General features: G+C 49.5%; 1 protein-coding gene and 1 long non-coding RNA gene across 3 annotated transcripts in view; one reads left to right on the top strand and one right to left on the bottom strand.

Annotated features, from left to right (window-relative positions):
• Nucleotides 1-4,695: 4,695 nt before the first annotated feature.
• SIM2 (SIM bHLH transcription factor 2) overlaps nt 4,696-23,624 on the top strand; it is a 57,900-nt gene continuing 38,971 nt past the window's right edge. The window contains exons 1-4 of one of the 2 annotated variants that reach the window (XM_061453583.1): nt 4,696-4,988; nt 5,333-5,515; nt 14,422-14,504; nt 17,300-17,389. In XM_061453583.1, the coding sequence (XP_061309567.1) occupies nt 5,341-5,515; nt 14,422-14,504; nt 17,300-17,389 (348 nt within the window). In that variant the 5' untranslated portion in view covers nt 4,696-4,988; nt 5,333-5,340. Of the gene's footprint in view, nt 4,989-5,106; nt 5,516-14,421; nt 14,505-17,299; nt 17,390-23,624 lie in introns of those variants that run through there. The other variant, XM_061453582.1, reaches the window with a different exon arrangement.
• Nucleotides 4,761-5,311, bottom strand: LOC133269385 (uncharacterized). The gene is made up of 2 exons (XR_009743438.1): nt 5,257-5,311; nt 4,761-5,115 (listed from the first exon to the last, which is right to left on the bottom strand). It is a non-coding gene; the product is annotated as an uncharacterized LOC133269385 (long non-coding RNA).

Raw genomic sequence — 23,624 nt, 5'->3', positions numbered from 1 at the left:
CTGCACTGTGCTTCGCCCCACAGCCCTTCTCTCCCTAGCCTGGACCCATCTACCACTGTGTGTATTATATGAACACATGAGACAGAAACACAGGAAACCACACAAATGTGGAAGACCTGCAAAGGTGCTTATCCAAAGAGTTGACCAGCTGGTACCGGGACCACTTCCACAGACACGAGTGGATGCCCAGCCCTGACCTGCCTCCTGCCTGGGGCCTTCTTCCCTACCAGCATCCCTACCAAAACACACCGAGATCTGCAAATGGTGACTGAAGCTCCCCTGGAACCAGCACACATACCCTCGCCGCGCAGTTGCTGGCTGGAGCAGCCGCCGCCGGGCGGGGGACGGGGGAAGAAGAGTGGGGGTATTAGCGGGATGCGCACCCCATAGTGCACCGGAGGGGTCCTGCATGTGCCGGGACCAGCTCCCTCAGAGGGAAGCTACTTGCCTCCAAGATTACCCCTTCCCCCCTCAAAAAATAAAGGCGTTAACCCCCCTCCTTTTGAGCTTCTTCTTCAGCGCCTGCCCCGGCATCTCGCCTCCTAATGCTGGACACGCGTGTGCTGCGCGCCCCCCGGACCCACGTAACACCTCACACGCATTGACATACACAGATACTCACACAGACACACAGAGACATGCACACACGCGAGCCGTGGGGCGCGCAAGAGCTCGGCCGCGCTGCGCAAGCCCCGGTGCCTCCCGGCGCACTGCGAGACCAGCAGAGAAGAAGCTGCTGGTAGAGTTTGTTTGTGGGGTGCTGAAGGCTGGTTTCATCCACAATTTTCGTCTTTATTTTCCATTTTTAGTTTAAACCCCTGGGGGAGGAGCGAGGCAAAAGAAAAAAAAAAAAAGACAAAAGGTGAAATATTCTTCTGCAACACAGCTCACCTGGGAAAGAAATGCTCGCTTTCGAGTTCCCACCCGGGGCAGCTTCCCCGTTTCGAATCAGGGGAAAATGCTGTTAAGTAACAGTGCTTTTGTGTGTGTGTGATTCAATAGCGCATCAGCGAAAATATGATATGTATATTTAAGTAATTAATTGTTTTATTTTTTCTCCTTCTTTCTTTTCCTCCCTGAAGGGAAGTTTCTAACTAAAACGGACGGAGGGAAGCCCGTCCCCGAAGGTCCCTGCAGCCACCTCGGACTCTCCGAGTTGAATATTGCGAATGCGCCTCGACAGGTTTGAGCCACCCTTGTAACAACCGGGACTTTTCTTTTTCTGTCGGACTTAGGTTGCAAACATTCGCAAACCTGCCCTTTCTCCAAATCACTGTCGTTTGTTAGGAACATAACGTGCTCCCCTCTCTCTTGCCTTGGAGACAATTTTTTGTCCCTATATGCTGTTTACAGGACACAGAAACGTCCCGTACAGTTTCTTTCTCTAGTTAACTATTGCGGAGCTTCCTGTATCGGACCCATTAGGACCTTCTTGAAATACAGATACTTTTCAACATATACATATATATATAATATTTTCCCCCATATATTTGTTGTTACCTGTGCTAATGAGTCCAGTTTCGGCCACGGGCGGACTTTTGAGAATTTCCCTGAAAGGCTGCAGTTCCTTTTCGACTGGTGGGGGTTTTTTCCTAGATTAATTTTGGTTTGTTTTGCTTGGCAAAAAGTCCCAGCCGGAGCATAATTCAGAAAAAAAAAAAAGGAAAAAAAAAAAAGAAATAGAAATAGAAATAGAAAAGTAGAAAAGGAAAAGGAAAAATTAAAAAATCAAGGAAAAAAATGCGGCGGGTTTAATTGCCGCCTACATCTGCCGTCCCCAAAGCCAAAAGTGTCCCCATGCTACGGGTGACCTTGCGGGAGCGCTGCGAGGCTGCTCCTGTTTTGCGTGCGAAAAGGGCAGTACAGGAAGGTAAAAACCGGGTCACATCGCCTGGGCTCCCTTGTGCAGCCGTTTCTCTTAAGCTTTTCTTGACCTGGAAGCCAGCTTTAGCATAAACCCACCCGGGACGGCAGGACAGAGATCCTTTTCCCGGTCCCCTCGGACACGCCAGCAGAGGACGTGCGCGGTGCCGGGTACCTGCACTGGGGGAGCGGGGGATTTGGGAAGAGACAGGACATGAACCCGGGCGGAGAGGCCCGGGAGCCCCTTGAGGCTCCTGTCCCCCCTCTTGGCCCCACGTTTCAAGCGGCAAATGCTTGGAGGGGTGCCCCAGCCTCCCGCTCGCCACCCCGAAGAAGCAGTGCGGCAACTGGCCTCCCGTGGCAGCACGTCCCAGAGAGACAGCCCGGGAGGGGAGAACCGGGGTAGCGATGAGGGCGCGGGGGGCCAAGTAAGTCCCGCTCGCGGAGACGGGGCCTCCGCCGGCGGCGGGGAGGTTAAAGAGCGTGGCCTTTCCCTCGACAACGGCGGGCCGGGCCCTTTCTGGTGTAATAGGATAATTACAGAGGGGCGGGCGACCTTAAGCAAACACACTCGCCCGCCAGCCGGGCCTCTCGCGGGGATTAATATTAAGGACCGGTGCATTGTGTTTTGCAAACGGGCGACCCCATCCTCCTCTCCGCGCCCTCCCTGTGCCCGCGGTTGTGGAGCCGAGTCCCGCTGGACTCTGCCCGCAGCTCTGCCTGGTCCCTCCTTTTCTTCACACCGAGGGTTTCCTCCACGCTGCTTCTTCAGTCGCCGCCTGCAGCCCAGCTTCCCCCAAGGGGCACTGGGTAAGGCCGGCTCCCCATGGAAGTGGGTTTATGTACGTGAGTGTCCCTACCGTCGTGCCCTCCGCAGCATCACGACGGTACCCTCGGAGAGCGAAGGGCTCCCATCGGGTAGGAGCCGAGTCAAAGCGTGGTCGGGCACGGCGTCGGCCGGGCGGGGGTTAGTCCTGTCTCTGGCGGGGAGGGGTGATTCGGGCACCGCTCATGTTGTAGCGGCCGCTGTGAAAACCCATGCAAAGTTGCACACACACACACACACCCCGCGGTTACAGCAAGGCCAGGGCGCTCGGGGGAATTTCTTTACCTTCCCCCGAAGAGCCACTCTGGCATTAAGCCCTGGTCAACAGCGGCCCCCCGGGCAGCGAAGTCACATCAGGGGCTGGTGAGCGGCGGCCGTCGGTACGGCATCGGCGAGGGGGTCTGCGGTGATCCGGAGCTCGGCCCCGCTCTTTCCTTTCACCGCACTTAGAAGTGCGAGGAGGCACCCGTAAATATATATGGATGTGTGCGTTTGTAAATGTACTTACTTGCGTACATGCATATATACATGCATACTCACGTGTGTAATATACATGGAGTATATATATATGATGTTCATATATAGTATAAATGTGTGCTATACATGAATATGCATGTGTATACATGATACACACACACATAGGTGTGTTCAGGTGCATTTTGCCCCTTCTACCCAGAGCGAGAGCAGCAAGGGGAGAGTGCTCGGATGACCTAATGGCGTTACAAGGGGTCTGGTGATGGAGGCCCCACGCGGGTCACGGCCCCACGCATGCCCGGCCCCAGACGGCAGCTGGGTGCCTGGTGGGGGGATACCAGGGCCCCCCAGGCGCCGCGAGGTCACGGCCGGTGCAGCAAGATCCTACGTGAGCGACGGCAGGTTACGGGGGAAGGGACCGCGGGTCTCCGCCGGCTCTTCACGGCTGCAGAGGGAGGTCGGGGGGAGCGAGATGGGGCTGCAGCAGGCAGACGGCCTCCGCCCCCCGCTCCCCACGCCCCGGCCTTCCGTCCCATGGCAAGTGCTAATTGCAGCTCTGTTCTGGCTCCTCTGTATTTGGGTCCCTCGGAGGGCGCTGCGCGGGAGGACACGTCACGGATACATTATCCCCTCCCCTCTTGAGGCTCTCCTGGCTTTCTGCAGCCTTTGCTAAAGAATTAACAGAGGGGTCCACTTCAGAGCTCCTTCTGCCCCTGGAAAAAAAAAACAAAAAAAAAACAAAAAAAAACCCACAAAACCAAAAACCAAAACCCGGAGATACCGGTGTTTTCAGGCAAGGAGCGCAGCGGCTTGGATTTCCAAGAGGAGGGGAAATTTACTTTCGATCCTTGCCGTATGGTGAGGATCACTGCTCCTTGCGGGAGGTGAATGTAGCAAACCCTCCCTCTGCCTTTGAAAGGCACGCCTGTGCAAAGAGCCACAGCTTTACAATTTAAATGCGTGACAAATAAGAAGAATAAAAAGAAACAGTTCCTGATCTTGCAAATTCTTTTTCTTTAAAAGGAGGGGAAATTTAAAAAAAAAAAAAGAAATAAAAAAAAAACCAAACAAACAATAAATAAATCCAACAGAATCTATCCCGCGCCTTTGCCAGCGCTCGGACTTGTTTGGAAAGAGACAACGCTGAAGTGGCACTGGTCCCAAGGAAAACGGATCCTTTAATTTGACTCCGCATGAGAACCACACTTGGAGCTGGGCGCAGCGGCCGGAGCGGCAGGAGCAGCCCCGCGGCCAGCAGACCCCCGCGCCCGCAGCCCAGCCATCTACCCAGCCCGGCCACAGCCGCCGCATCGCGGGTCTCGGAGCCCCCCGCGCCGCTCCGCTGAAGCAGCCTCTCGAGGACGGGGAAAGCGTCGTTCTACCGCAAGACGCCGAGAGCTGGCCGAGAGGGAAGCGTCGGAAGAAAATGCGAGCCTGTGATTTCGGAGAGCTCCAGCCGCCAGCTCCCTCCGCACCGGCTTTGACTTTCGATTAGCAGGGGGCTGCCCCGCCAGCTCCTTGCTCGTCTCCTCACATCGCGCGCTCAGGGACCACATCGTTTGGCACGTCGTTACACGAGCACCTCGGTCTTTCATTATTTTCCTTTCCTTTTTTTTTTTTTTCAAGAGACAAAATGTCCAAAAATGGTCCAGCCTGCTTAACCCAATGACTTCTTGCGTGGACGCTCTATTTTTAATATTTTTTTTTATTATTTTTAGACGAGGCCGGATTGAGTAGAAATCCTTTATTGAAGGGGACCCGGTGATTTGTTCCCCGTTGCGGAGAAGATTCCGATCCCAGCTGCAGGCAGAGGACCGGGGTTCCTGTAGGTCTTTTAGCCTCTGTTTCCAAGAGGCAGATATCGCAGGGTCAGAACAGAACTGACTTCTTTTGAGGGCCTTGCCTGTCGTGGTTGTGGGTCAGAGATTGCCTCCCCCCTCTTCGCACCATTTCTGTTGCTGGTGTTTTTGTTTTGTTGGATTGACTTTTTTTCCCTCCCCGTTTTTTCCTCCCTTTATGCTTTTATTTTTTATTATTATAATTTGATTTGATTTGGGTGAATTCCCTCCTCTTACTTAAACGAAAATACTAACTCTGAAGCCGAAATCCATGCCCCCTGCAATTCAGAAGAATCGGGTCTAATATGCCAGTGTCATCTTCGCCTTGCAGTAGTCGCGATGAAGGAAAAATCCAAGAACGCGGCAAAGACTAGACGGGAAAAAGAAAATGGAGAATTCTACGAACTGGCCAAACTCCTGCCTCTGCCCTCGGCCATTACCTCCCAGCTGGACAAGGCATCCATTATCCGCCTCACCACCAGCTACCTGAAAATGCGAGCAGTCTTCCCCGAAGGTAACCACCCCGGCTCCACGGGAAGGGGCCGTCCGCCTCCCGCCCGGCCCGTACTGGAGGCATGGGGCAGACCAGCGGCCCCAAAGGGGGTTGAGGGAGGGGGAACACATAATCCGAGACAAGCCAGCATCTGAAGCAGGGTGCTTGCAGGGGTGCTAGCGAGGTAAAACCCGCCGTGAGTGGAAGGGAGACGGCTTGTCGGGGCAGAGGCGGCAGCGCTGCGCTCGCTGCCCGAAAGCCAAGGCGTGACAGAGGGCTGGAGGGTGGGCTGCAAGGAGCAGCCCTGGTCCTGTGAGGCCTAAGGCAGAGAACAGCCCGTTGCAGCCGCACGTGGGAAAACGAGCCTCTCCCCCCTCCCAGCCCCCGGGAACAGCGGCCGGTGGTGCTGGCTATGCGTGGACCCCAGCTGGCAGTTGTGCCGGGGTGGCAGCGGAGGGAGGGGGGGGGGGGGGATATCAGAGCCGTCCGGTTAATCCCTCTCTTGTCCCTGCTCCTCCTTTGCGGCAGGTTCAGCTCCATCTTCTCGGGGGACCTTCCCGAGGAAGCGGGCTCCTCTCGCTTCTGCTGTGCCCAGTGTCTGCTGCCCCGGGAGGCAGCCGGGCCGGCCCCTGGGGTAGGCCCCTCGGCACGGCGCTCCTGTCGGTGCCTAGGCACGGCCTCGGGGAGAAATACTGTGGGTAGTGGTGTTATTTTGTTTTGATTGGAGTTTTCTGGGGGTTGGGAAGCAGGCTGGGGGAAAAAAAGGCGCGGTGGCTTAGCAAGGAAGCCATCCGCCTTCTCCCGGGACCGGGGAGAGCGGGGGGAGACCTGTTCGATCCCAACCAGCCCGAGCGGGGCCGGAACCCCGCTGCTCCCCACCTGGGACCATGAGGAGTCGGGATCGTGCGGTGCGGTGAGCGCCGGGGGTTTCTGTCGCTCTTCTTGGAGACACGGGGAGAGGAGGCCTGACACCCGGCTCTGCTTCCTTCCTTTCTTCCCCGGTGTTTGGTAGAAAACCGCCCCGGCTAGCCTCGCACCCTACAGTCCAAAAGGACGCAAGGTCTGGCCGTTTCGGACGAGGGGAAGAGGCCGGCAGGCACCCCATGGGAACCGTCGGCCCCCCGTTCTTTCCGTGCCGCCTCTGAGCCGTGAAATGAAACGCCGGTTAGCGTCTGCGGGTGGCTAAATAAAGCCCAGCTCCCCGCTTTGTCATTTGTTTGTGCCTCTCCGGACGGGGAGGGGGGGGATGTTGAAGGAATTAGCAAATTCCAGAGTGCAAAGTCTGCCTCTCCGTCGCGGTTTCTAAGGAGCTTTATTAAGAGGCTGCAGATAAAATTAAATCTATATATATGAAAATAAGCGTAGCGGAGGCGAAAAACCCCCCACTCCCAAACCGAGAGAAGCTTACCGTTGTGGCCATCTAATTCAGTAATTTCGAGAGCATGTACTAACCGTGCTACGGAAAGCCAGGGCTCCTTTGGCTTGTGCTCCCGCAGTAAGCTCGGTTAGAGGAGCAAGGGGGAACGACGCGCTGCTCCGCTGCGACTTCCAGCCATTATCCCCCATCGGGGAATTTCCCGATGAGAAATAGAGCGTCGTAATTTCGGGGGCCGCTCGCCGGCCCTGGCTGGGGAGCATGCCCTCCAATGGCTTTGATTTAGCCAGAAAACTGGCGCATTTCGAGATGCTGCCGGATGTGTCCCTGCTTTTGCAGCCTTACTGATCCTCAAGAGCAACAAGACGACCCCGAGAGCAGGTTTATACCCACAGCTCGGGTGTGTTTTATGTGTCTGTCTTCCTTAAACAGGCCGGGCGTGAGCTTCCGCACACTCTGCTTATTAAGAGCAATGTTTAAATGCATAGAGCGAATTCCTGATCTTTCATCGTCTTAAGTACGGGTGGAAATACGTTTAAAACCAAAGCTTTGCATCCAGGGATGACAGGCCGGGGAATAACTGCCTCCTGTCTCCGAACCTTGCGTTTAGTGGCTGGGAGGGTGAAGGGTAGAGAATGAAGCCGGACAGGTGGCTGCAGTAGGGTGCTTGATGCCGGGCGCGGTGATGCCCGACGGCACACAGTCCTGCAGTACCCCAGTTTCCGTTTCCCTCGAGATTTGTCTGCGGAATGAGGGGAAGAATGTTCTTGCTCCCCATACCCAGCTGGTGGTTTTCAGTTGTCTTAACGGGGGGGGGGGGGACAGGACGGGACGACACGGAGGCGGGGACCTGAGAGGGCTGCCCGGCTCCGCATCTTAAATTCTGGGGCAGAAACCCCTGGGGAAAAAGCCCCTTAGAGCACGCTGGAGCAGATGGGCTGGGGGGGGGGGGGGGGAACGGGACGGGACACCAGATGGGAATCCATGTCCGAGGTCCTGGGACTTGAAATAAAGGTGGGCAAGTAACAGCTCCCTTGCCACCCGCCGGCCTCTGCTGCCCAAGCAGTGAGAGCCACGCCGCCCCGCTCCCCCGGGGAGTCATCACATAGAGGCTTCCGCCGCCTGTGCAGCGCTCCGGGTCTCCCCAGCCAGCTCCTGAGCATCACCACTTTAAGGCTGAAGGGAGTTTATTTCTTCCAGCCCGCGGTGGCAGGGTAGGGGAGAGGCCTGAGACGCCTCCAGCATGTGCTAGGCCCGTAGTGACTGCAGCCAGCATGATCAGGAACGTTGTCCAGCTATAGAACTGGCTTCCAGCTCTGTCTAGACTGGAGGGGAAGAGAGAGAGGGAAAGGTCTGTGTTTTTAAAAACTCCAGTGGATGGCTTCCCCTCCCGCTTTATTTCCAGAGCAAGCTGACACATAGTTTAGGCAAAGTTTGGAACCCTCACCGCGGCGTCTGGTCGTAGCGCTTCGACGGGGCTTGTGAGGGTGTTTAGACAGGTCTTCCCCTGCTCGTTCCCTCCAGGGTTTTCCCAGATATGCACATTTTGGACTGAACTCACAGGTTTTCCCCGCGGAGGAGCCCGATTAGGCTGCAAGAAAGGAGATTTCTGTTCTCGTTTCTACTCTTTTCCCCCGCTCAAGGCGCGGAGAAGGCACAGTTTTTGGCTCCGAGATCACAAATACGCGGTGTCTGTCTGACCTTCAGATTCATGAAATAAAGACCAGGAGACGGCAACCTACAGCCTCCCCCGCGCTCCCGCTCTGTAAGATCGTCTTCTCTAGTGTTTTGACTTTTTGCCAAGGCATTTATTGCTGTAGAACAAAAATACACCACGGGACTTCTGTCTTGACAGTCAGTATTTTATGTTTTTGTTTGCTTTGGCTTTGGGTTTGTTGTTTTGTTTGGTCTTTTTCTTTCTGAAAAAGAGCTAATGAGAGGAAGAGAAGAGAGAATAAATCGCTTTCAAAACCCGCGATTCTCTGCCCAGAGGCAGATTGGTTTAAATTGTGACCCTGCCCCCATCCTCGAAGCAGTTGCCAAAACTGACTGTAAAACTGCACATTTATGGATCTTTAAAGCGGATGGGAACAAGCTGATTAATAAGTGTCACAAAAGATAATGTGCGCTATACAAAATGACCTGAATTAAAATGACAGAGCGATAGATCTTAGATGTCTTCCTTACGCCTAGACGCAGACAACAGGAATTACTAGAAGCATCCAGAGTTTTCGGTCCCTATTTAAACCTGGCTGTGAATGTATATTTTAAGAAAATCACTGAGAATTGCAGTTATTTCATCTCATTTTCATACTCGGAACAGGCTCATTAATGAATTAAATAAATAAATAAAGCCCCAGACGACGTTGTGAGTATTCCCTCCTCGAAACCCTGCCTCTATTGTACTAACCTCTAATAGTGGCATTAAAGGTCTTGCTAAAACAGAAGTGCCATTAGGGCTTCCATGGAGCTGCGCGGCCGTTCCCAGGCGGAGGGAGCCGCAGCCGGCCGCAGCATTGCGGAAACGGGCGGCAGCGGCGGCGGCGGCGGCGGTGGTGGTGTCGCCGCTTCGGCCTCTCCTGCCCTGATGCGAGGGAGGGAAGGAAAGGGTCACTGGAGCGCTAGCTGTCCTGAACCTGTTTGTCTTGCGCCCGCTTTCAGGCCTGTTAATACGATCTGGTATTTCTGGCTCGCCGGGAAGAGAGGGGTTTGGGCCGGGAAGAGCCGGATTTGGGTTTGTACAGGTGTCCTGGAGGGCGGCTGGAAGGCGGTTTTCTTGTGGAATTTCTTTATTTTATTTTATTTTATTTTATTTTATTTTATTTTATTTTATTTTATTTTATTTTTGCGTGTGGCTTGTTTTAGTGTTTGTTTTGGTTCTGATTTTTTTTTTTGTTATCTCTGGGACTTGGTTTGATTTTTGGTTTCTTTTCTTTTCTTTTCTTTTCTTTTCTTTTCTTTTCTTTTCTTTTCTTTTTTTTTTTTCTTTCCTTTAGTACTTTTTTTTTCCCCTTTAAATTACTCTCTTTACACCCACCGCTCCCGTCGCCCAGCTCTCGGCCTCCTTTCCAGCCTGTGATGCTGAATTTCGCAGAGAAGGCAGGTGGCCCGGCAGATCCCTGCCGAAGTTAATCTACCGCAGCCTTTCACCTTCCCAAAGCGACCCTGGCAGGGAAGCCTCCCTTGCCTAACAGAGGTTATCCCCGCCGCGGCCGGCGGCTCCCCTTCGGCTCCTGACCCGGCCCGGCCTCTCGGCCCCGCTTATCAAGCAGCGCGACCCCCTGCGCCGTCGGGGATGAGATCCTTCGCCCCCTGCTGCAGTGGGGGCTTGGGGCAAGGTGTCAGCTCTGCTGGTTGCCCACGCCACGAGCTGCCATACCGCATCCTTCTCCTCATGCAGCCGAATGCCTGGCCTAAACGACGGAGACAAAGTCAGACCGAGGGCAGTGGCCGCCACTTCCCCGTCCCCGGCAAACGCCGGGACTGGCAGCTCGCCGCCCTCCCCCCCCCCTGGTAATTTCCCTGTTGCTCTCCTTGCCGAGGAAGGCACAACCTCGCGGGGGAGAAATCCCCCCAGGAGAGGCCGCCCTGAAAATCCCGGCGACTGTAGCTGACCCAAGGTTCCATGTGAAGGATGGCGATTGAACAGCGCTGGGGGACCGCACGCTCCGGGGGAGTACAGCAGACACAGAGGAAATACTCCACGTTACAGGGCAACCCGATACTTAACATAATACATCGCTAAGTAATTCTTCTAGCAGAATCCCGAGCAGAAAAGCTACCGGGCTTTCAAACGTGTGTGTCTACGAATTTATGTATTTGGAGAGCAAAGGTGGGAGTTGTTCCCAAGTATTTCTAGATCTTATTACAGTTTAACTCACCCTCCGCCCTGGAAACTGGGAAACAGTACAAAGTGAATGTTGAGGTACTTTGAAAAACAGCCAGAGATGTTAAAAGGCTGGGGCTGGGGGGGGGGGGGGGGGGGGGGGGGGGGGGAAGTCGTGCCCGGGTTTGACGAAGGGAAGGGGACGCGTTTGTATGAGAACCACCACGTCTTCCAAAGGCAGAAGCAGCAGTAACTTCGGGGGGGCTGTGCAAACCCACCTCTCTGTCCCTGGGAAGCCGCTGTCGGAGCCAAATCAGCCGCCCGGGGCAGGGAGGGGGGAGGTGTAGGGCTGGCGGGGAGAGTTGCGATTAGGGCTGGTTATTTCCCCCTTGGTGATGCCTGCCAGGCAAAGCGCCGTGCCCGTCCTTGTCCTCCCCGGTGGGAACGGAACCCGCGGCCGTTACAGACCTCAGTAAATGGAGGGAAACGAGGAGAGGGGCTCTTATCTATGTTTGCTGACGGCGGAATGTCAGGAGGGAGGAGGTTGTGTCTGAGACCGACGAGTCACCCTCTCCGCAGGCAGCGCTTCGCCGTGCCAGCTCCTGCCCACTGAGCCCGGCGCTGGCTCCCCGGGCTTCACGCTACCGGCAGTGTCTGGAGCCGGCCCGAACCGCTGGCAGTAGGCGATCCAATACTCCCAGGCACGGCAAAGTGGCTGTGGTCGGGAACCAGCCCATCCTACGAGTCTCTTAGCACTTGCGGGAAAGATGCTCGCCGCAGGGAAGCGGCTTTCTGGGCCAGAGTCGCAGGTAATTCGTACTACAACGGTGCAGTTTTAAACATTTCCTTCGAAATGACCTGTCCGGCACGGGCTCACATCTGTGTCGGATACCGATATTCCTCCCCACCGGAGAGCCCTTCCTAGCCGGGGCTGCCCCAACAAATCCCTTTAGTTTGAACGATGTAGGAAGCGCTCGGTTTGACTCGGGAGCTCTTTTGGCTTCTCTCCAGGCCAGTGAGTGAAAATGTGCCTTATCCCTGCGCTGGGCAGGAGAGGCTCGGCGGAGCCTGTTGCATCTGCATATTTGCAGGATGTTTGCAAATCTCTCGGAAGACAAGTTAATGGGCGTCAGCCCTTTATCTAAACGGAAGGTTTTGTTCTTTTCGTTTCCACCTTTAATGCGATCTGCTGGCGGATTAAACGATAAAATCATCGGCTTTAATATAAGCTTCGACGAATGCCAAGCTGATCCAACAAATACATTTACGTTTGATGCGAGTTCACAATTGCAACTCCAATTTAAACACTCAAAGGGAACAAAGCTGACGAAGTGACTTTGGTTGGGTTGTTTTGTTGTTGGTTTGTTTTTTTTTTGGGGGGGGGGGGCGGGTTAGGAAAGAATCCCCCAAGTAGTGAAGAGTTGGGGGATACTGTGAAACCGTACCTGGACAGAGCAGGTTGCCACCCAGAAACACGGGAAACACGGATCGGTAGTGAAAAGCTTCGTCGTGAGTGCCTCAAAGAGTAAATCTGCTTCGTCTTTCGGAAAGTTAGGTCTCTTTTCAGGACAGTTTTTATACAGCTATGTGTAAGCCCCTTTGTAGGGTTACAATCCCGTGTTTCGGGATTTGCAGTTAGTAAATAGAAAGAAGGGCAAGCCACTCAGCACTAGGACAGGCTCTCTTGTTAGAGCTTGTTACCATCTTGGGACAGAGGCTGCAGGATGTTCCTGCCATCCTCAAACTTTCCGACTGGGGGCAATCATCGTTTCAGCTGAAATAACATTTTGACGGCACCCTGGAAGTTAGGAGTCTTCTCCAAACTGTGAATTGGGCAACAGCGCTAGAAAAGTACTACTTTTCGTTTGGCTCTTCAAAGCGTTTTTCTTAGTGCGTGGCCAAGCACTTTTCCGGGTGAAGGGAAGGAGTAATTCCCCGACCCACAGGGAAGAGAAGCCGCACACTGGGCATTTCCGCGGCGCGGTATGGGGAGACACGCTGGGTATCCAAGGGACGCCCTGAAAGCGGGAAGAAAAGCTCCCGCCGTTTCTACTCCGGGGCTACCTGAGGACACCCTGCCAAAGGATCCCTTGATCCGTGTGGGATTCAGGCGGGATGTTAGAAAACACGCTCCGTGACCGGAGCTTAGGGCAGAGCTTCCCGCCTGGGTGCCAACTTCTGCCTCCCGAAACGGAGCCGAGAGGTGCTCCCGCTGCAGCGCCTTTTCCCTTGAAAGCTTGCAGTGGGAGGTTCATTTGGAGGCACCTGATCGGTGAGAGAGGACCGGAGGAAAAGCTGGCGCTCAGCTTCCTGGCGGCACAGCAGTTTGCAGGGATGCCGGGGGCTGCCCGGGCTAAAGGGTGCAGGGCTGAGCACCCATTGCATGCTGTAGACGGGATTCCCGTGCAACCCGGGAGCCAGCACAGCCAGGCTGGCAGCACCGAGCACCCCCGCCTCCCACCTGACATCGCCCCTCGCAGCGCCTCTCTGCTGCAGGGAAGCACGGGCAGGAACACCCTTAGGGCCCCGTGGCCTCTCAGTAGCGGTGCTGTGGCCCCGAGGGCTGTCCTTTCTCTGTGAAAATGAGGCATTAAACGGATGCGGTCCCGTCCCTCCCTTTCTCCTCCTTTCTCTCCCCATCTGTGCGCTGTTGCGGGCAACGGCACCCTTCAGGGCCTGCCATCAAGTTCCGGCATGAGTCTTCAGCTCTTCGGCTGGCACGAGTAGTGGGGAGCTGGTGCAAGCCTCCTTTTCATGGAAGAAATGCAAAACAAAACACCCCCAGATCTGTCTTCCCGTCCCAAGCCCTTTCCTGGCACAGCTCTATCAATAGCCTCTCGCTGTCACCAGGGCAGTGACGGGCTCTCGTCGTCCGCAGCCAGCCGGGCAACGCTACAGAGGTGCCAGGTCGGGGCGGTTGGGTCAGCGGGCAGGGGCTCGGCGAGGTCCGGGCTGTCCACGGGCAGGGGCAGTCGGGGCGAAGCTGTGCAGTCGCTCCGTCCTGTCAGTGCGCAGGTGAAGAGGTCTCGGGGTAGTTTCTCGCCAATTGAGCCCCGGCCCTCTTTAACCATCTCAGCCCCCTCCCCAGGAGTGATCTGCCTTGGCCAGCATGGGAGTCGTCGGCACCGGCACTTTTGCAGGAGCGGAGGGCAGTGAGTCCGGGTGCCGGGGCCCGTCCTGCCGCACTTCCCACGGGGAGCACGCGTGGCCGGGGCAGCAGTTGAAGAAGGGAGAGTGTCTCTCAGTTCCTTGTGCCCTTCGTGTAGGAACCCTTCTCTGGTTTGTGCTTGGGGAGGCTGCGAGAGAGACGGGTGCTTCGCGACTGCCTTCAGGGCGGCTCGTCCCTCAGGTTCTCAGTGTGTGGCCTGCCTTCCTCTTCACTCACCCTAGACGCTGGGGAAGCAGGGACAGACACAGTGCTGCTGACCGGAAGGTACCGGCATGGCAGGCGAGGGGAAGCAGTAGGGGAGCGCTGGAGGGCGGCGGTTCTCCGGGGAAGGAGAAAGTTCATCCGTGGGGAAGCCGTCCCCCCTCGGAAATAAAGTCCCTTCCCACGCGTGTGTGTAGAAGGGAGTCAGCCTTTTCCACCTTCTGAACCCTATGCCGGGGCCTGGCCCGCTCCCTGCGGAACAAGGGGTGCGGGCGGGTGTGAGCAGCTCGTGTCCTTCTGGAGAGGCAGGGTGCCCGGCACCACTTCCAGCTCTAACCAGCTCCTTGCTCTTGCAGGTCTGGGTGACGCCTGGGGACAGCCAAGCAGGATAGGGCCCTTGGATAACGTAGCCATGGAGCTCGGATCCCACTTGCTTCAGGTAGTGGACCCCTTTCTACTCTCGTGTTGGAAACCTGGTGTTGTGGGTGCCACCAGTCTCCTGCCTCTTCTCTTCCTCCTCTTCTTCCTCTCCTCAGCACCACGACAGGAGGCTGGGTGAAGCCTTCCTCTTACTCCCCAGCTTCACACCGGCTTGGAGGGGAGAAAAAACGAGACGCCAACAACTTCAGTTGTTATACCACTCCCGCCCCTACGCCTTTGATATTAGTAAGAGGTTGCAGCTTACCGTGGCACTGATCTGTTCTCTGTGCACAGAAAGTGTCCCCAAGCAGCAAAAGCGATAGTCAGACTCCTCCGAGCTGCTGGGGATGTCCCGCCGGCAGCCTCCGACCGGTAGCAACGGGGAGCGCGGTTTAGGCTGGAAGGCCGCTGGACACCCGGGAACGGGATCACCTTTTTCCGCCAGTGGCTCTGGAGAGGAAACCCGTGGAGAGGGCAGGGCTCCCAGGCAGGGGGCGAACGTCGGGGTAAGATTCCCCGTGGGAGTCAGCCCCTGAACGTACCGTTCTTCGCATCCCCGCTGGTCTGCTCTGGTATTCCTCTGAGTTTCCTCACACACACTCCCTTGAATTCCCCTCCCCACACTCCGCATAGGAGAGTTTAGGAAGTGGTAGCCGGGGAAAAAAGGTAAAATACGTTTAGCTCCATTTTTTTTTATACGTGAACTTCATACAGCAAGGGTCCATCTCCCCCGATTTTAAAGACCTAGTAAACTGTAATCGTTTAACGGCCGCTTTTATTGTAGGAGGTTAATTCCTGGTCACAAAGCTGGAGCTGTTGTAGCTGCACACTCTGCTGGGGATAGAAACCTCAGCGTAAGTCCCGTTCGGTTTCTGTGACAGTTCCCCCCTTCCCAAGTTCGAGCAAGCCGCCAACACCGGCGGAGGTGAAAAGGCAGCGCCGTGGGCTAGTAGCCGGGACCTCGCTGTGCGAAGTCCTCCGGCATTTGAAACTAGTTGTTACCGAAGCCCTGCAAAATATCACCCCTTCTCCTGCGCTTTCGGCAGCGTGATGTGAAACATGTGGTACTGACCACATATAGTCCATGGAAATCGATAAAGTTGAAAGTTACCTCATGTGAAGGTATTCAGAGCTTTGAAAACGTTGTGTGGCTGGTGTCCTGCCAGACATTTCAAAATCACTAGTGTGCCTAGAAAATACGAAACTAGTTATACCATAACTGTTGTCACGTTTGCTCCTCCTCCATGTCAGCTATTTCACATTTTGCCTGGCATTAAATGAACTTCAGTAACATTATATGCTAATCACCTGTAATACTCATTTTACAGTTCAGTTATTTCTGAATTATGAATGCTTCACATTTTAATAAACACATATTTGCCACAAACGTCTTTTAAAGGTTTTTAGAATGAAACCTTACATGCAAAGTTTCAGCTTCAATATACTTTTCTGCATAGGCAAGTTAGAGACCTACTGCACCATATGATGCAGTAGTGGAAGCATTGACATGGTTTTAGTTATGATACTGGGTAGCACAGTTGCAAAATGACTGTTTAAAAGTGAAGTTATTGCTAAGGGTGCAATAATTTATTTCCCATTATAATACTTCTACAAAATTTAATTTATGTTCAAAAAAAAAAAAAAGAGGGAAAAAAAGAAAGTAAAGGCAAGGAGTAATCTGGTTTCAATTAACGTGCTGTACAATCATTAGTAGGCCAGAGAATAATTTGGAATACTTTCTTATTGGGGCAGCACTGTAAGAGCATGAATCATACAGGATTTTATTAATTCTCTCCTGGTTCAGTAACTTGAGATATTAAGATGTATTAAAATAAGCATTTGTTTTATCTGTGTGCTGTAAAAATGATTTTTCTCTTCCAAATAAATTTTCCAGTGATATTCATATATACGTCAATCAGAGCTTCCTAAACTGGTTAGTGGTAATGGATACTTTTTGACTGAGGATGTAAGGTATTTAAAAAAAAATGCCTCAAATTAGGCACTGAAAAATCAAGGTACCCCCAAACTGATAGTTTATAGGTCCAAATCATGGTCAGTTTTGCCTAACCTGTACTCTTTGCATCCTATTATTTTTCTTGTATGGATCATAAAAGACTAAATTAAATTTCAATTTTTACTCACATAAGTAATAATCACTTTCCAGACAGTATCCCATCAATATCAATTAGTAGGATTAGATCTCGTCTGCATTGTGTGTTGCCTAATTTTTGGTCCAGATTCACAGAGTATATGGCTATAGCTTAATGAGCATAAGTATCTCTCTTCAAATGTGATAAAGTTTTGAATGCTGATTTATTTTACTTTCTTTTTCTAAGTTCATGTAGTTACATAGCAGATAGCCCTCTGTTCAGAAAGACATTATTGAAAATACAGTCAAAGAAATTTAAAGCATTGCTCACAGTATCCTTAAATATTGCAAATAGTGGTAAGCTGTGCCTGCCAATTATACCATAAAAAATGGCTTGTGTAGTAGTAGACTTTCCCTAAGTACCACATAGCTCAGGATTTGTGCTAAGTACTAAAATAACTAGAATTAACAGGAGAATGTTAGCATAAAGTGAAGCCGTAAAGCTAGCATCTGCAGGGGAATGAACTAGGTTTTGCAATGTGTGCATGTGTCACAGCGTTTGTAGGAACAGCATCAGATAAAGGTTTCTGTTCCTTAAATTTTGCTGTTATTTGCTGCTGTTGAAGTTGGATGGCAATTTCTCTCCAAAAGACTTCAAAAACTTTTTTGGCTGTAAATAGTTTAAACAGAGTGCTTGTTTTTTAACATATTTATCTTTCTTTCAGACTTTAGATGGCTTTGTTTTCGTGGTAGCATCAGATGGCAAAATAATGTACATCTCAGAAACAGCATCTGTACATCTTGGCTTATCTCAGGTAGGAGTGATTTATTCTGTCCATCTATTAAACACAGATATTAGATTTGGAACCTAATACTGGTATGTTGCCATGTATATAATGACATTGTTTTCTAGGTGTATTTGAAGGTTCAACTTTATTCTCTGACAAATGGCATTACTTAAATATTCAAGTTTCCTTTACTTACAACCACATCATGACTGTCTTTATATCTTTTCTTGTTCATTGTATTTTACTCCTCATTACCTTTAAGAAGGGTAATAAATAATATGATATTGCAAATTGCAGATATATACAGAGCTTGAAACCCAAACCTATTGCCTGCATGGTAATGCTATACGTCTGAAATAAAGTTTAGAATTCAAGTCTATATGTTTTAAATTGTGTAAGATATTGAGACTTGCTATGAAATAGAGAGGAAATCTGATGTGGAACTTGAGTTTTATGGTAAATGTGCTTTAGGAGAAAAAGAAAAGCGGGGCAGATTTATGAGTGTTCACATGGAATTCAGGGTAGTTTTTCCTGAGTTTTTCCAGCTCAGCGGTCTTTTCAGTAAAGCGTTTTATATGGTTGTGATAGAACTCATAAAACTCAGTTTACTACCGTTCTGCACAAGAAGTATAAGGAGGTTTTATTGTGGGTTTTTTTTTCTTTTTTTCTTAGAAGGACATTTCTAAATTTTTACCTTTCTGGGATAGGTACGAGGGCAAAGAGCTTGAATTTATTGCAGAGTGCAAGTTTCCCTACCTTTGTGTGTAAACGTATTGCACAAACTCATTGGTAACACCTGACAGAAAGCTTGCCAAAGTCCAATGGAAAAATCCCTAATTAATTTCACTGGGCCCTGGATGTGACTTGCAAGAAACAAAAGTGTTTATTCAGAATCCATTGTATCTCAAACACTTCCCAAAAATAAAGGGAAGACTTAAAAGCAGAGGGAAGAAGGAGATGAGAGAGCAGGATGTTCTGAAAATGTCGGGGGAATATGCCGTGTGGCTCTTCAATAAACAGAGAAGGGTCTGAGTTGTGGAGATTATATGTGTACTTCAACTTTGGTAGTAACTAACTTTTTTTAGTTTAGAAAAACTGTGAAGTCCTTTGGGTGTGTGTTTGTAATAGTGATATTAGAATTAGTACCTGTGAGAAAAAATAGAACTCTAAATAGCTAGAAAATGCAAATATGTAATGTCAGAAACGCAACTTCTAATGGCAAATAAAGTCCCTGTTTTTGTAATCTCTTACAGAAAAAGTAATTTTGAGAACCGGTATTCTATGTAGCTACTTTTTTTTTCTGCCAACTTTAAAAAATGTGTCCAGGGAACATTCTTAGTCCAAGCAGTTTGCTCAGTTGAGTCTGTTACAGTATAGTATTAGTTGCTTCATAACATTTAATGCATGTTCAAATTACTTTGAATATTGCTGTTTTGGATCACACTGTCCTAGAGAACGGCTTTATTTTCTGCTCTGAATTGATAGCCTTATTAACAGTTCTTCTCACCCTAACTTTTTTGAAAGTTCCACCACACTGCTGACTGCTAGAATAGATTAGTCAGTACAATTGTTCCAAAGCACTGAGTGCTCCCACCTGTCCTTGCTGAAGTAGAGTCTCATTGTCCCATGCTGCTTGCTGTTTGAAGAAGTGCTAACTGATCTTCCAGGTTTTGTCCAGAAATTGTTTCTTTCTCTTCTTTCCTTTTGAGGAACGTCAAATCATCAGATCTTGTAAGTTTCAGTATTATTCAGTGATTTGGTAAAAGTAAAGAACTATGGGATCAGTAGGGCGCTAAACAGACTTTGCTACATTCAAGGAGAGGGAACTGAAAGCATCACACAGGCTTTAGTCATACTTAGCCCTCATGCCCTTATGGCTATTTGCACAGACTGAATTCCACGTGCATTGCATATGTAAATACCTATAAACCCTCAGTGGAAGAGGTGCTGAAAATTAGAGGATTTGGTCATATTGCTTATTGAAGTAAGTTTCATAAGCAAAATCACAAATAATTTACTTTAGCAAAGACTTGTAAATGAATGGGCTGTATCCTTGAACTCCCCAGAGAGCTATAGATCAGAGAGGACAGGGGGATGTCAAATCTGAGGGCACGTTTTAGACTCTCAAAACACTAAGTTCTCCAGCAGTTTCACAGCACATAGTTTATTTACAAATACAAAATCCCACCTGAACAAGGCAGTGGGTTCAACCCCCACCCCCACCCCCCCACCCCACATACTGTTTTAGCATCTTAACTCTTTTTGCTATGTCTCAATGTTCTATTTTTGAAGGGACAATTTTGCTTTAAATAGTACTAGCATTAATACTAGGCTACTCCTATGTACTAGGATATTAATACATTAACGCTAGGATGTTCCTGTAAGCTTCCCAGGGCTCTAAATGAGTTCTTGTTCCTACTTCTCTGGAAATCACTGGGAGTTTTGCCACTGCCATCAGCAAGAATGAGATTGGTCTGTAGAAGCAAATTCTACAAGCCTCTCTCACCAAGTCATAATCCCACACTATATTCTCAACAAGTGCTCTCATACAGCTCCAGCCAATACAAGCTGAGACCAGAGTGATGATGATTGTAGAAAATCTTTTAGGGTGTGCATAGAAAGGCCCTTTTATTAAATAACTTGACAATTAAATGGTCCACACACCGATTTCCAGTTAAAGTGCAATTTGTTTAAAAATATATATTTAAACTAAATTAAAAAAAAATCCATTTAAAAATATTTTGCAGGATTTTCTTGGAGACCTACTACAGTAGCTTTTATCTTCTAGTTGATCTTGAATTTAACTTCAGCAGAAAGAAATTAGAGCTTCTGAATAACCCTTCACTGGCTGGTGTAGTTAAGCTAGTTTAAAATTCAAAACCAACATTAAGGATTGTTTTTCAGCACTGCTTTACTCATTTCTGTCTCAGCATCAGATAATCAGAAACAATACTGCTGACTAGGCTGCATCTTTACTTGTGGACCTATCACTTAATTTGTGGCTTTGGATTTTGATCTGCCTTTGCTCTCAGTTGTAATGATAAATATTGTAAATACTGATACTTAGGACCCCCTCCTCCATCAAATTTTGATTGGCCTCAGACTAGCGTTGAACTGACTTATACTACCTGAGAGAGCCAATTCCTTCTCTCTTTTTTTCATGGATAACAAATAGGTTCAAATTCCCCAAATACTTTTTTTCCCTTAGGGTCCAAAGACACAGAATGGAGAGGAAAATCCTCTTAGGAAACAATGGTGAAAGATACATACATATACACCTACGTATATATTTGATTTTGAAAGTCTGAAGCTTATTCCAGCTGTTTTCTAGGCCCATGAGTGAGCCAAGCTTATCTTTGACTTTTGATAAGTATTGAAATATTTAACCACAAACATCTGAACTTTTCAAAAGTTTATTTTTCTTTCATCAAGTAAGTATATGAAAGGCAAAATATGTAATTATTTGCTCTAGAATCCATCTACTTGGTCCTCTGTGTTTATTATGAATCATTTCTTGGCAGGAAAAAATGTGCAGCTGAGTTACACATAAAAAACCTCTTAGTAGGAAACAGCAATATTTGGTAGTAAGCAGGTATTTACAGATATTAAAAAGCTGCATCAAGGAAGCTGGTTTAATAAGCCTGAGGTTTATGAATTCAACCATATAATTTATTTTTGTAAGTTTTCAGTGTTTCATTGTAGGCTTTAAAAGGGCTTGCATGCATTATGTGTAGCAGGAGACTGTGGTCAGCTTCAAAATTATGTATACATATTTTGGTTATTTGACTCTTATGTAGCCCCCATCTCTTCACTGGCAGCTTTATGTTTCCACTCACATTTTTACGGTCAATTTTGGTTTCAGTGTTGTATGTTCACCTCCTGCTGATTTTGCTGGGGTTGCAAATGCATGCATCAGAGTAGAAAATATTCCTATGTGTGTAATGAGAAAAACTAGTCATTAGTTTAACAAAGCACTTTAGTTCTGAAATTTAGGTATAAGCCCTGGAAGCGAATTACAGTTTGGATAAAACTATGACCTTGGGTTCAGTCCTGTGAATTCTGTGAACAGATATGTATTTCTGGAAGTAGCCCTTTTGAAATTGGTAGTGACTTTTGGAAAAGCAAGAGAGACCCATGAATTATACTTTGTAAGAGAGCAGATGCACGTTGATGTGCTTATGAATATGCTCGGTAACATCAGAGATGCAACAAGATTGTCTGGATTGCTACAGTTGATGCTGCTAGTCAGGTTGGCTGATACTGCTTTTGTAAGAAACTCCTTGTATTGAAGGAACAGGATTTTTGTGTATAGCCACCCATAAATGTTTGTATTTTTTTGGAAGCTGTATTCTCTGATACAATTGTTTTAATTTCAAAGGCAAAACATGCTCTTCAACAAAATCACTATTAGTCAAAGACAAAATAATAAGAACAGGGTCACAAATGATACTCCTTTCGGTCTGAAATTTGACCACAGTGTTACTTTTCTTCTATGATATTTTTTTTTTCACAGAATCATAGAATAGTTAGGGTTGGAAATGACCTGAAGATCATCTAGTTACAACCCCCCTGCCATGGGCAGGGACACCTCACACTAAACCATATCACCCAAGGCTCTGTCCAGCCTAGCCTTGAACAGTGCCAGCGATGGAGCATTCACAACTTCCCTGGGAGCCCATTCCAGTGCCTCACCATCCTCACAGTAAAGAACTTCCTCCTTATATCCAATATAAACTTCCCCTGCTTAGGTTTTAACCCATTATCCCTTGTCTGACCACTACAGTCCTTAATTAAGAGTCCCTCCCCAGCATCCCTGTAGCCCCCCTTCAGATACTGGAAGGCTGCTATGAGGTCTCCACGCAGCCTTCTCTTCTCCAGGCGGAACAGCCCCAAATATCTCAGCCTATCTTCATATGGGAGGTGCTCCAGTCCCCTGATCATCCTCGTGGCCCTTCTCTGGACTTGTTCCAACAGTTCCATGTCCTTTTTATGTTGAGGACACCAGAACTGCACACAATACTCCAGGTGAGGTCTCACAAGAGCAGAGTAGAGGGGCAGGATCACCTCCTTCAACCTGCTGGTCATGCTCCTTTTGATGCAGCCCAGGATACAGTTGGCTTTCTGGGCTGTGAGTGCACACTGAAGCCGGCTCATGTTCATTTTCTCATCAACCAACACCCCCAAGTCCTTCTCCACAGGGCTGCTCTGAATCTCTTCTCTGCCCAACCTGTAGCTGTGCCTGGGATTGCTCTGACCCAGGTGTAGGACCTTGCACTTGGCATGGTTGAACTTCATACGGCTGGCACTGCCCCACCTCACAAGTGTGTCAAGGTCCCTCTGGATGGCATTCCTTTCTTTCAGCATATCGGCCAAACCACACACGTTCTGGTTTACCAAGCATCCAGGCCAATGAAATGCATGTCACTGTAAGAATTGTTAGACATTTTTTTTTTAACCTGGTTTATGTGTCTGTAGGTGATTATGATATTTATGGGGAAAACTATGAACATTCACAGTATGTTTTTCCCATGCTGTTAAAAACAAAAGCATTGAGAAGCATGACTCACAGTGAGATTGTATATTCTCCTTCCTCCCCCTCCAGTAAAGTTTGAATATAAAGTGTTACTATAAAAGGTCCCCACCTGTTACAATCCTGAAAAGGAACAGCCAGTGTTTTTAAGGAGAACTTCTAAAGAAAACCATATAAACGAATCAGAGTAAATAATCCTTCCCTTCCCTTCCCTTCCCTTCCCTTCCCTTCCCTTCCCTTCCCTTCCCTTCCCTTCCCTTCCCTTCCCTTCCCTTCCCTTCCCTTCCCTTCCCTTCCCTTCCTCTTCTCTCTCTCTCCCCATTTCTTTTCTTTCCATCTCTCTTCATGTTTCTTCACATCTTTGTCTTCTTTATTTTTCTCTCCATTTCTCCATTGCTTTTCTTTTTCCTCACTCTCTCTATGCCCCCCCCCCCCCCCTTCTGTCCCCCTTATTTAGTGAAATTTTATTCTGGTTAGAATATCAAATTAGTGTTGTTTTTTTTGTTTGTTTTTGGAGGGAGGGGGTGTTGGAGAGAAGCAGTGGGGAATAGATGGCTAGAAAAAGAAAGTTAGTTTGCATAGTCTTGGGAAGAGACATTCCATGAATAATGCAGAAAATGGAACGATGAGAAACATTTTCGGAAAAGACTGCTTTGTGGGGTAGACAACTTCATTTATTCCAAAGAAAGGGCAACTCACACATCTTAGCAAATCAGTAGGACTGGCTGAGAA

The sequence above is a fragment of the Pezoporus flaviventris genome, unplaced genomic scaffold, assembly GCF_033815535.1.
Source record: "Pezoporus flaviventris isolate CSIRO_AGI_PZ_B2104156 unplaced genomic scaffold, CSIRO_AGI_Pfla_v1 ptg000015l, whole genome shotgun sequence".
Lineage (NCBI taxonomy): Eukaryota > Metazoa > Chordata > Aves > Psittaciformes > Psittacidae > Pezoporus > Pezoporus flaviventris.
This window is presented reverse-complemented; position numbering and strand designations above follow the sequence as displayed.